Source organism: Durio zibethinus, chromosome 6 (assembly GCF_047325235.1).
Source record: "Durio zibethinus cultivar Kanyao isolate XHJ-2024 chromosome 6, ASM4732523v1, whole genome shotgun sequence".
NCBI lineage: Eukaryota > Viridiplantae > Streptophyta > Magnoliopsida > Malvales > Malvaceae > Durio > Durio zibethinus.
In genome coordinates, this window is record NC_143167.1 from 8,526,303 (window position 1) to 8,539,995 (window position 13,693).

The following is a 13,693-nucleotide window of genomic DNA, read 5'->3' on the forward strand; positions in this document are numbered from 1 at the left end:
AAATTTTGTTTGCAAGTTTAAAGTACATTTGATAGAATTAATCAATGTCATAAAATTTGATGATATTGATATAATAATCAATCTTTATGAAAAGATAAATTAAAATATTTGTTTAATCTATTAACTTTTTTATCTCGATAATAAAAATTTTTTTATTTAAATAAATTTTCATTAACATTAATTAGAACTAAGCTATCAATAAAATAAATAAAAATTTTTTATATATGTTAAGTGTCAAGAAAATATTCTTTTTTGGAGCAAAAGAAGTTAACTAAATGGGGAAATATCAAAGGCATGTTAAGTATGATTCTATTGCAACAGTGTAACAAACTTTTTTTTTTTTCTATGAACGTTATATAGCACATTTTTAGTGTATGTTTGGCTTAACCATTCAAGCTTGTTTACTTTATATGGAAATTAAATTAATTAATTTATATAATTATTTTTAATAATAATATTTAATAAATTAAAATTTTAAATCTCACTATTTATTATTATTTTTTCATGTTTTTTTTTTTTGAAAAATAAAAAAGCCAATCGATTTTATGTCATAGCGAATAACATATATATATATATATATATATATATTTTATATATATATAAAATTTCGGATGTGAATGGGTGGTAAGTTACAAGCCACGTCAAGGTAGCAAAGATCCATCCACGTCATCAATAACGATAAACTGATAAAACTGGATATAATTAGATAAAGAAAATTTGGACAACAACGTTTATATTCAACCATTCATTTTACATTTTCTCTGCACTTTAAGAACTCAGTTATGGCGCCGTCTTTGCTTCATTTGAAGACTGCAGCTGTTGCAGTGGCGTCTGTTAAAGCTGCTGAACATGACAATGTAAGTAGAGTTCTACTCCCGGAGAAGACAAGGAACTCTCGGGTCCTTGTCCTTGGTGGAACTGGTCGTGTTGGAGGATCTACTGCCACCGCTCTTTCCAAGCTTTGTCCTGACCTTAGAATTGTCCTCGGGGGTAGGAACAGGTTAGAGACCGAAAACCCACTTTTCTAATTGTTTGGTTGATGAGGAAATGGAAGGAATTACAAAAAAAAAGAAAAAAAAGAAGAATGAATGAAGGGTTTCTTTCCTTTTTCTTTGGTGTCTTTTGGTATCTACTTGAATCGTGAATTCTGAGATTTTGGTTTGTTTAATATATGTTGAATTGAAGGCAAAGAATTTGCGTGTTTGGTTGATGATTTGAGAGAAATGAGGTAACACACTGTTCTATAAAGGAAAGGAAAGTGGGGGTTGGGACTTTGGAGGATAAACAAAAGAAGCTGCTTATTTGCTGATAAAAGGAAATTCAGAAAGAAAAGTTATTTTGCTTTGTTCTTTTACATTCTAAATTGGATGATCAATCTTATAAGAAATTAGAGACTCCATGGAATAAAGGGTTGCATTGAATTAACTTTTGCTTGATTGTTACTTTTTTACTACGTACTTTTCTTGTTGTGTCATCTAAAATTTCCTTTAACCTTATTGATAATTACATGAAATTGGACAGAACCTGGCTATTAAGATTCATCTAGGTATTCCAAGCAAATATGTTTAACAGGCAGCCAATTCAAATTGGATAACTTAACTACTTTCTGGCACATTTCTCCTTTTCAATAAAAAAAAAAGGAACACAAAACCTATAGTTCTTTGGCATTTGTCCTGTCTTCTGCAATTCCTCACTTTTTCCTGGTTAAGATGTTGATTGTTGGAATTACGCAATAGGGAAAAAGGTGCTGCCATGGTGGATACACTCGGAAAGAATTCTGAGTTTGCAGAAGTTAACATTGACAACAAAGATTCATTGGAAGCAGCTTTAAGTGGTGAAGTATCTTATGACATTGTTCATATTTTTTTTCTTTTGTATCTATGTCCTTATCCATGGATATTACATCAGTGTACAAATTGAAATTTACCTGAAAATGGATGTTAGGATACTCTCATTCTTTTCTGTTTTTATTGGCTGTGTTCGGGATTCACATCTTCATGTTCTTTTAGATCTTACATTGCATTTTGTTTAAGATTTCTATCTCTAAAAGTATTATGCATGTAATCCCTATTGGAAAATGATCCTAGTTGTGGCTGTCGGATAGTGTAATTGGTTCCCTTACCTCTTCTTCAACAAAGAAGATCCAAAGTTCAAATTCCACCAATTCAAGTCAACTTTCAAATATCTAGTTCTACAATATTAACTTCCAATGGCCTTAAAATATTGGGGAAAGGACAAGAGGATGGAGCTTTTTATTAAAAAACTTCGAAGCATTTTCTACCTGTTTCCCCATGCTTTTCTCGAGTCCAAATAGAACCTAAAGTTTATGGGACCATATCAAACCTCTTCAGCAGGAGTTCCTTAATTTTGTTTTCTTTCCCTAGAAAAGAACTTCTATTTCAAATATTAAAAAAATACACATGAGTTATCTATTTCAATAAACCCGTGATTACTTCACACCCTTAGAAAGAACACCTGATAGTACTTATAATTCATTCCCAGGAAATTGAACTAGTTGATGTTAGTTTTACAAAATTCAAAACATAACGAGATGATATCATTCATGCCTTCATTTGATTCTGATTCATTAGCTGTACTGGTTCCTCTGCAGATGTCGATCTTGTGGTTCATGCTGCAGGACCTTTTCAACAGGCACAGAAGTGCACTGTACTGGAAGCTGCCATAGAGACCAAGGTGAGGCAAAGGTAATCATTATGTATGAATTTATTTCTTTATTTTCAGCAATCTGTGTTTTTTAATGTGATATAATGGCCTTGTGTATAGTTTTAGTACATGACTGATGTGCTAACTAAGTAGATACTGTTATTGTCTCTCTTAACAGACTGCATATCTTGATGTTTGCGATGATACAAGCTATGCATTTCGTGCAAAATCATTCAAGGATAGAGCAGTAGCTGCAAATATTCCAGCCATAACTACTGGTGGAATCTATCCTGGAGTGAGCAATGGTAACATTCCTGTTATATGTTCCACAGTTTAAGTACACAAACCTAGTTGGTACAATGAAGATGAGTGATAGTATCGAAAAAGGAACAAAGACTTTTAGCATGAGCCATGTAAAAATCTAAATGAATTGAATCGTTAGATTAAAACGTTTGAGGTTTGGCGTCTGGCCTCAAAGCTGTTAGTCTTATAGTCTACATGCAAACATTGGTTTGATAAAGGTCCTGGATTTCTTGCATCCTGCTACTAAGCAGGATATTGCATCTAAAACTCAAAATGGTTAGTCTTGGAAGTCTCTAGTGACTATGCCATTTGCATGCTCTTAACATTGAAGCTTTGTGTTTAATATGATTGGTTTGAATTACATGCATAATATTTTGGCTCTAGAAAGGATCGAATTACAAAGAAGATCTCACATGATAACTACAGAGCATTGGTAACTCAAGACAATTTTTATCTTATAATTTAACTCCCTGCTGAAGCCTTGTTCCACCTATCTGGCATAATTTGTGCAAGTTTCTGAAATTTAGGTTTGATTTCTTAGTGATTGTCGAGAGGTTTCTGTGACAATGCAACCCAATCAAAACCCTGGCTTGTTTCAGCTTCCAACCAGCTGTGATTTCGGAAACAAAATTACCTATGACCTATGCTTAATCTTTGAATTCAGAACTGTTTAACGAATAGTGCTAGATTAATATGTGACCAGCAGAAGCCTTATCACAAATTGGTTACTGCACTTCTGACCTGATGCCATAAAATAATGCTGTTTTTTTATATTCCAGTGATGGCAGCAGAGCTAGTTCGTGCTGCACGAAGTGAAAGCAAGGGAGAGCCAGAGAGGCTAAGGTAAATTACGCCTTGCTAATGCTTATATGTATTCCAAGAGTAATTCATCTGGAAAATCCATTTCCATTTTATTCAAGTAAAATCCCAGAATTATTTATTGTTCTGAAAGTTCTTTTTCCTGTATTTATATTTACAATCTGAAATCCATTTAACATGAAAGAATAGAACTGAAGGTAAGGCAGCAACATTGTACAAATAGTGTTTCTTAGCAATATGTACCACTAGAATATTTGAATCATCTAAGTTTTAATGAAGGGAGCTGATTAGTTCAGAGATTTTATGATGCAAATCACATATCAGACTCTTACTATGATGTTATGATGGCCTTCTGTTAACAATAAAAGAATATATATACCACCTTCGAAGAATTGTAATCTTTTTCTAGTTTTATCAGCCACTTTACTAAATAGCTAATAACTGTATGTGATTCATGTATGAATGTGCATTCTCAGATTCTTCTATTACACAGCAGGCAGTGGTGGTGCTGGTCCAACTATATTAGCCACTAGTTTCTTACTTCTTGGGGAGGAAGTTGTTGCATATAATAAAGGTGACTATTGAGAAAATCAAACATTAATATCGTTTTTCTTAGTTTAAAGTGCTCACCTTTCCATTGGGATACTTGACATGATTTAAGTATTATTTGATCAGGACAAAAAATCAAATTGAAGCCCTTTACCGGAATGCTCAATGTGGACTTTGGAAAAGGAATTGGAAAGAGAGATGTTTATTTGTTGTGAGTTCTTTTGAGAAACTTTTCTTACTCCCGTAAAACTTTCTTTCACAAATCTGAGTCATTGATTTGTGGAATTATTCACTGCCACTCTAATAACATCCCAAAATGCTATTTCAGTAGGAGATTGAATCCCAAGTCTTTTACTCTCAATTCTTCTTGGAAAATATTTAGACTCAAATTCATGCCTATTTAAATCCAAAGAATGCTAAAAATGCCTTCTTTGCAACTTATACATAGATTTAATGAGAAAATTTTTTTCACAAAAAATTTACCTCTTATTTCAATTCAATCATTTCTTTTATATTATTAAACTTCATAGAAGCAACAGCATAGATTCCTTATCTATTATTCTGAAAGGTTGTATGGCAATTAGAGGATATCCTGTTTTGCGTTTTGAGTGATTGGACTTAAATCTTTATAGTCATTTTTGCAATTGCCATTTTTATTTAGTAGAATATAAGAAGTTGTTAGTGTTGAAAGGATTCTTCCCATGAATCACCACTCACCGGCAAGACAATCTACTAATATTTGTTATAAGGTTTGCAAGATTTTCAAGCTTACATTCATTTCAGTTATCATCTCCACTTTTTCTTTGTTTCCTGCTGTTGTGTTTAACTTTCTTTTATTCCTTCAATGACACCCAATTCACAGCAAGTATGGGGAAAGCAAAGTTCAACTTCATTATCATCTCATTTTGTTATATGTTTCATTCACCAAATAAACTTGTAGAAAGACGTAAACATCAATCAGGAGCACACAAATAAAATCCCATAATTGACCCACATGAAAAGCTTTGCATTATATTTACCAGAATAAGTTGAGAGTAATTTCATATAACTACACAATGTTGTATTCTATGAATATGTCCCTGAAGTACAAAAACCTGTCAAGAAAATTGCACCAATGTGATATGTTGAGTTTCAAATAAAATTTTCTTGGCAATTTGGATCTAGTTTTGAGTATACCATTTTAGTTGGGTTCTCAATACTAACTATTAATTGCTTAGCTCACATTGAATGTTGTTTAATGGATTGGTTCAGTTCCTATCTAGCTGCCTTACCTGCAATAAAGTTAATACTCAATGAATTCTTATTTCAGGAATTTACCTGAGGTACAAAGTGCTCATGAGGTCCTACAAGTACCAACTGTCAGTGCTCGATTTGGAACTGCACCATTCTTCTGGAATTGGGGAATGGAAGCTATGACAAATCTTCTTCCTGTGGTATGCTCTTATATGATGTAGAGATAATATTATTCACATGGCCAATACTTTCCTTTGAAAATGAACCTTCCTTTTCTGGCAGAGGGAGAGGCAAGATGTACAAATTAATGAAAATTAGCAATAACAACTATGAGGTCCCAGCTCCCAATCCTACCTCAAATTCTAAAAGAAAGTGATAACAACATAGCTGATGTTCCCTAGTGATAATTGATCAATTATTGGTTCCTATGTGATGTTAAAATGCTGCAACGATATGTCACTTTCCAGATTTTAATTGCAATTTTTTTACTGTGCCATAATACTCTCTATTGCACCTAAATGGAATATGTCAATACTAGGAAATTACTTGCATGATGATTTGCTCAAACAAAGTCTGAATTTAGTAACTATGCTTTTAGGTTAGCTACTTTAAACAAGTCCATCCCATTATAAAGTAAATGTTGCAGGAATTTCTAAGAGACAGAAACAAAGTCCAACAGTTGGTTCAATTGTTTAATCCACTAGTAAGGGCAGTTGACGGGATTGCTGGTGAGCGTGTGTCAATGAGGGTATGATACTAAACCAACTGAGCAAACTGTAATGGCTAGAGTCCAATAGTTGTTTTGTGTTACTTGATCATATATGTCAATGTGAAATTTTCTCTTCTTTTTTCTAGGTTGATTTGGAATGCACAAATGGGCGCAGTACACTGGCTTTGTTTAGCCACAGGAGACTCTCTGTGTATGTCTAAAGCTTATAGAAATAAGTTTCATGTTCAATAAAGCCTCTGCCCTTAAAATCCCTTTAATGTGTAATATCCACATAGAAGACATTAATACATTCTCAGAAAAGTTCTATTGGATGCTTTGAATTCAATATAATGTGTATAGAATTCCATTTATTTCAGGTTGGTGGGAACTGCCACAGCTGCTTTTGCACTAGCAATTCTTGAGGGAAGCACACAGTCTGGCGTTTGGTTTCCAGAAGAGGTTCATAAAATAGCTAAATAATATTAGAGAGTTTATATTTGAACGTTATAAATCTTACTTGGAGATCTTTATATAGCCTGAAGGTATTGCAATTGAGGCTAGAGAAGTTCTGCTCAAGCGTGCTGCACAAGGAACAATTAACTTTGTGATGAATAAGTATGTCCCTGAGGTTAAATCTCTACCTCTCTCTCCCTCCTTTTTCTAACTGTATTTTTGGTGAATAGGCCACCCTGGATGGTGGAAACAGATCCAAAAGAGATTGGATTTGGAATATATGTTTGAGAATGCGCACAACAAAGATGCATTGTAGGCCATTTTTCTGTTCCAGCTTCCCCAAAATGCTAAAAAGTATTGTTCCTACAAGTGGTCAGCATTTTCGGTATCAATGATTGTTGATCCCTGTGTTGTGAGTTGTGACTGAGCTCATTTGCTGAGCTTTATTTATCATGTCAGATGTTGGAAGTTGTATATAACTTGAGAGCATTGCAATTCTGGGGACTACAGCTTGGTTGCACTCATTTTTGAAGGGAGAACAAGTGAGATTCTTTTGGAGCCATTTAATTTACACTCTTCCAAGTAATTTCTTGTAACGAAATTATTATCATTTGAACCATTTTACATAACTGGCCATTCAATTAATATGTAGTTGAATTTTCAAAAGCTCTTTTTTTTGGCCTTCCTGTTTCTTTGTTATCATTTTGATTTTCAAGGTTGGGGAGAAATAGAAGTGGCTAGAGTTTGCAGGGAATGATTTTTGTGTTAGTGTTTTTTAGTGCCTTGTTCTCTATGGAATGCATCAATATGTACAAGAAAACAACTTAAAATGCAATCCTTGTTCATGCTGCAGCAAAAATGACTGCTTAGCATCAGTTTTTTTTTTTTTTTTTTTTGTGGGCGGTGATTATATACAAAATTTACTTATAAGCCAATTTAACCCCCCTTCATTACAAGCACAAAAAAGTGCTAATATCATTCCAAATTTATTTTCTACATGGCAAACTATTATTATTATTATTATTTCGGGTACAAGGAAGGTCCTACCTTAAGATAAAAAGAGTTGAAGTTTTTTCCTACACAAGGGCACCATAAAATCATTATTTCTAAACAAAGGTACTTTTAATCTTTTTTTCTTAAATAGAGTACTAAAAGTCACGTCTATTAAATATCCATCATTTACATGGCTAGATTAGATTTGACAGTTTCAAATAAAATATAGTGATACGATACAAAAATAATACGAAAAAAATTATATATATGTTTTTTAAAAAAATATATTTCGTGTTTATTTGTAATGATACGAATTTTGATATGACACAATTCGTGTCGTATATATGTTGATTTATCTAAATCGTGACACGATATGAATAATACATTTAATTTAATCTTATCATAGGAGTACATGTTTAATATATTTAACACGTTTAATATATTTTTTATATTTATTTTAATTTAATATAAATATATAAAGATTATTTTAGTTTTTACTTTTTTAATTATGATACTTAATTAACTATTTAATTTCATATAAAAATTATTTTGAACATTTAATTATAATACTCATTTAATAATTATTACAAAATTATTTTTTATATTAATAATATAAATACAAAATAAATATTAATATTAGTCTTATATATTATTATTTTATTTTTTAATCTTTAATAGTTTATCATTTTGAATTTGATACTAAAAATTATTATAGTTATGTAATATAAATTAAAATTTAAATATATATTAAAACATATTAAATGAGTATTAAAATTTTTTTAATATGTAAGTACTTTTTTATATTATTAATATACTAAATTTATTAAGTTGTAAATAATTGATAGTTTATAGTTATTTATTATTTTGGTCATGTTCTTATATATATATTTGTATTAGTCATTTCTCTTAATATATATCCATATTAGTTGTATTTATTCATGTATATTAGTATTATTCATATTTATTTGTGTCACGTTTAAATGAATTTATTATATACGTATTAATCGTATCGTGTCGCATGTAACACATATATTATATGTGTTGTGTTCGTGTTTAGAATTTAAACACGTTTATAATTCGTCTTGTGTTCATATTTTAATAATTCATATCATTACACGTATCAAATACGATACAAGACATGACATAAAAACATGAATTGCCAGGTTTAAGGTGAACTATCTATGTGGGAGTTGACTTAATTTTTTTTATTTTTTTTTATGATTTTTCCCTTCTGCCCATCACTTCTATTAAACAAAGTGGGGGCTTTTAAAAGGTTTAGTGCTTAGCATAATTTCAAGAGGTCAAAAATTGTGTTGTAGTATCAAATTTTCTAAAATCAAGGATTATATCTTATCTTCAAACATCAAAGGATTTAAATCAGTGTAATATTTAAAGTTTAGGAATGTAATCTCAACACTAATTGTAAGGGAGACTCAGCTATAAATAGAAAGTCTCCCACCCTTATTAACACATTAGAATCATTGAGTAATCAAACCTTACTCTAACCTTAACCTTTTATTGTTCTTGTTAGCCTTTTTTAAAGCACTTCCTATGCTTTTGTAGCATTCTGGTTGATCGAGCCTTGTAGTCTCGAGTGCCTAAGCATCGTTTTAGTTTAGATTGATCTATCTATTTCAAAGAAACAAAATTTGTCATCGGTTGAGATATTACAATAATTTTACAACAAATATATATATATATTTTTAAGAAAACGAATACATTTAGTAAATAGAGAAATAAATTTGTAATGGCAAAAGAAAAAACTCCAGACAATGTCAAATGGGAAATAGTGGAGAAAATGATGAGAGAATGCGATAATTCAAATCTCAACAAACATTATAGAAAAGAAAAAAAAAGAGGTTTTTTGAATTGAAGGAAACCAGAAAAGAAGTGGTATAAACAAAATGTTGATGGTAATTAGGACCAATAAAACAATAGGACATGAGTTGGAAGAGTTATCAGAGGAAAAGGAAAAATGGTGATAGGTTTTCTTTATGCTATTGATGATTATTCTATTGATCAAGTAGAGCTGTGAGTGATTTATCATGGAGTTAAAATTATATATAAAAAAAATTTAGTTAATTTATAAGACCCCAAGAATAACATATATTTGATCTTTTGGAGCAAAACAAGCGTGGAGTGGGTTATCAATTTTCAATTGGATTGTCTCTTTGATAAAACCAACTATAGTAGCTGTATCTCGATAAGGATGTCCAAACTTTGTGTTAGTTTCTTTTTTTCAAATAAAATAAATGTTGGCTGTTTAGGCAAGTCTAAGAATGATAGAAGTCATAGATTTACCTTACAAATAGCGAATAGCATATTGGATTTCAATAAGTTCATTTGATTGTGCAAAAAGTTAATGCCAATCACCAAAAAGAAAGACATCTGTAACAAGTTTACATGAATTCTATCATGACATATTGATATTTAATTTCTTGTTGGTAATTGTTTAAAGCAATGGTGGCTTTGCTGGATATAACATTGGTAAAGTTTTACATGACTAGAGTCTATGTAAAAACTTAAATTTTAATGGAATTTGATTTTGCAAAATATTATCTTAAATTTCGATGAATTTTGTGAAGAATTGGATCAGTAGTTTTCGTTTAACTTGGGTATAGGTGCCTCGCGTCTAGATTCTAGCATTATTATACTAGCTCTTTTTTATATTCTTGTTCAGGCAAATGAGAAGAAAGCATAATAGAGAATTAGAAGAAATAAAAAAAAAAGATAAAATGGTATTAATTGCCATGTTGGCAATTTAACCACTTAAACAATGACATGAAGTTAAATGGCATAAAATACCTTATTATGAAAAAAAGATTAAAAGTACCCATTATAGAAATTAAGATTTTAATGTATCCTCCGACCTGAGGATTTTTCTAGAAAAACAAGAAAAAGAAGAGATCGGCTAAATGTAAAAGCATGGAGTGTTCTTTACATTTGCATTTTGATGTGCAAGTAAAAAATAAAAATATGAGAGGTCAAAGGAGAGAAAAATAAAGAATTAGAACAAGATGATACTTAGCATGATAGTACTTGGATGTGTATAAAATTTTAAATAAGAAGCAATGAAACTGGGGGGACAATAGTGACGTGATTGAGTTGATGTGACACTAAATAAGTTAGGCCAACTTAACATATTAAATCGACTCCAATGTCCAAAATGTCCTTAACTATTTGTTGATAACCTCTAATAAAAAAAAATTACAACACCTTTTTTCTCACAAAATACCTCATCATATTTAAATGTCTGACATGCATCTACCCATTGTCTCAATTTTTTGTTTTAATGTTTAATTCTTTTACTTTTTCAGCAACTAAATATCCTTTTTAAGGTGGGTTTGATCAACATATGTTTATATGCATTGATTAAAGATTATTAATTATTATTTTTTTTAAATTTGCATTTGATGAATTGTTTTTACTACATTAAAAAATTATGTATTAACTACACTTTTTTTTCTTTAAATATCACCTTAACTAGCAGGGATGGATCCATGATTTATACTTAATGGGAGCAAAAATACATATAATACCGAATATATATAAGTTAACTACGATGCATAAAAAAATTATTTTAGTATACATAAAAATAATATATTACAATTGTTCATTACGACTTTTCATATTTTGAAAGCATTGTAAAATTTTTTTATTGTCAATATTACAAAATATATCTTTCTCTATATATGTAACCAAACAATCATTCATTCAAGAATCTCTCATTTGGTTGCACAAACAGTTCTTCACAATCTTTATAGTAGAAAAAGCTCTTTTAACTGATGCAATAGAAATTGGTAATATTAAACCTAATTCCACAAGTAAGCATACCAATGGATACATAAAATATTTTTTTTGTCTTAACAAGTTTCATGGAAAGATCACTAATACTTTTCAAACTTGTAAACTTATCATTAGATCTTAAATCAATAATGTAAGTTTCAAGTTGATTGTCAAGAATTAGTAGTTCAACATTAAAAAATTCAGCTGGATAAAATTGAGCAAAATGAATCAACTTTCCCTTATAAAAAACTGCAAAAGAATCACAAGGATTTAAAAAAGCCACACAAAAAAATAACTTTATTTCATCTCATTAAAACGATTGTTGAGCTCTTGAAGTTGCATATCAATTACTGTATAAAACAACTTAACTCGATAATAATATAAATTTGTCATTGTTAGAGCATTACGTCGAGGTCTTCTACGAGTTATAAACATATCATCCATATTTGAGATGCCATTATTATTTTTCTTACAAAATAAAAAAATCTCTTTATACAAAGATTCTCATTCATCATCTCTCATTGTTTGTAGTTGTTATTTTGCTACTTTTACTAATGCCATTTTATTCATAATATCTTGATCTCACCTTTGTAATTCCAAGGACAATTTATTTGTAATCCTCAAGATATTTTTCATCAAATGCAAGTTGAAAGCAAAGTCAAAAGATTGAGTCAAATCTAATAAAGTAGAAGCTTCACCTCTTTACTCTAAGCTATTCCCATCCTCCATAACAATTTCAAACACATCAATAATGGAATTAAACATAAAGATCAAATTTATCAAGGTTCAATAATATGAACCCCATCATGTATCCCCCACTTGTTGAAAACTTATTCTTTGGTTTAAACCCCTTCCCTGTAGAAAGTTCAATGACTCGTAATGCCTCAACAACTTTATCAAGTTGTTTTTCTCAAAGAACATCTCTTCGTTTACATGAAACCCTAACAATATTCACCACATTTGTCATAATGTTGAAAAGTAATGCAATTTAAACATGATTCTTTGTCACGGCTACAAGTTTCAATTGAAGTTAATGAGCAAAACAATGACCGTAATAAGTAGATGCATGATCAAAGTTTTAAATCCATTGAATTCACCTTACTTGTTGCTTGCTCCATCATAACCTTGCCCACAAATCCTTGACATACTCAAATTATGTTTAAAGAATAATGCTTCAATAGTTGTTTTAAGTGACAAAGCAGTTGTATCACTGACATGTATTATACCTAAAAAATATCTTATAACATGTCCTTTAGAATCCACATAATGTAAAGCAATAACAGCTTGTTCTTTGATTGAAACATCACGAGATTCATCAAGTAAATAGAAAATAATCTATCTTCAAGATCTCTCATGATAGTATTGGTAGTCTTAATTGCTACAGCACGAACAAGATCTTTTTGAATATTATGTGCTATTATTTTTAAATTTCTCGATGCATTCTCCAAGACAACACTATTAATGGTTTCGTTATAATTGGTAAGAAATTTAAGAAGCTTAAGAAAATTTCCTTGATTATGAGAATTCTCAGTTTCATCTCTAACACGAAATGCCTAACCTTGACATAAAAGAAAACAAATACAATCAAGTGTTACAGTTAAGCAAACTCTATAATTTTTTCGTGCTTGATTGGATTTTTTTGCAAAAGCAAATTAGATATGTTGTTTTTGATTTAGCAAATCTTGACAACACTTCCAAGCTTTGTTATGAGCACTATAGGACTTCCAACATGAATATCAAATCTTTATTTCCTTTTCCAATTTGTGAATCCATTTGAAACAAAACAATCACTACCTGCTTGCTCTAAAATATCTATTTTATAAAGATAACACAAACAAAAAGCATTATCCTTCTCTATATTATATTCCAACTAATTAGCATACTCTTTGAACTACGTAGAAATAAAATGACGTAATGCCTTTTCAATTTTTCTTGGAGAAAAATTATGTTCACAAGGTTTACATGGACTTTTTTACAAATAAGCTTTTCAAACTTTGTCTCTATCATTAGTATTATAGTCAAAAAAAAATTTCCGTAACCCAGGATATGAGGAAGATAGCCTAAATTTAATTCAACACAAACTTGCTTTGTACAATATTGTATGCCACTAGTATTAATTCCAAATGATTATTCAAAAATTGACTTCCTCTTAATGGGATATTTCTCCTTTATTAATTAAATTAA

At 30.4% G+C, this 13,693-nt stretch overlaps 1 protein-coding gene across 2 annotated transcripts; it reads left to right on the forward strand.

Annotated features, from left to right (window-relative positions):
* The first annotated feature begins 725 nt into the window (after positions 1–725).
* LOC111285472 (Saccharopine dehydrogenase) lies at positions 726–7,583 on the forward strand. Of its 2 annotated transcripts, XR_016342794.1 has the most exons (14): positions 726–1,000; positions 1,737–1,834; positions 2,612–2,694; positions 2,843–2,969; positions 3,747–3,810; positions 4,263–4,360; positions 4,462–4,546; positions 5,645–5,768; positions 6,215–6,316; positions 6,424–6,488; positions 6,655–6,736; positions 6,813–6,892; positions 6,961–7,084; positions 7,190–7,581. XR_016342794.1 is itself a non-coding variant. In XM_022874949.2 (13 exons), exons 1-13 carry the CDS (start codon positions 783–785, stop codon positions 7,016–7,018), a joined length of 1,284 nt encoding a protein of 427 aa, XP_022730684.2. In that variant the 5' UTR covers positions 726–782; the 3' UTR covers positions 7,019–7,583. The 2 variants fall into 2 exon arrangements, 1 of the variants encoding a protein (XP_022730684.2); XM_022874949.2 differs by having other exon boundaries at positions 6,961–7,583.
* The last annotated feature ends 6,110 nt before the right edge of the window (positions 7,584–13,693 follow it).

What these genes read in the sequence shown, in the direction of transcription:
- LOC111285472 (XM_022874949.2), top strand. Translation starts at nt 783, where the DNA reads ATGGCGCCGTCTTTGCTTCATTTGAAGACTGCAGCTGTTGCAGTGGCG. An exon ending in TGACAAATCTTCTTCCTGTG is followed by an intron (nt 5,769 to 6,214) that starts GTATGCTCTTAT and finishes TAAATGTTGCAG; the next exon opens with GAATTTCTAAGAGACAGAAA. An exon ending in ATTAACTTTGTGATGAATAA is followed by an intron (nt 6,893 to 6,960) that starts GTATGTCCCTGA and finishes TTTGGTGAATAG; the next exon opens with GCCACCCTGGATGGTGGAAA.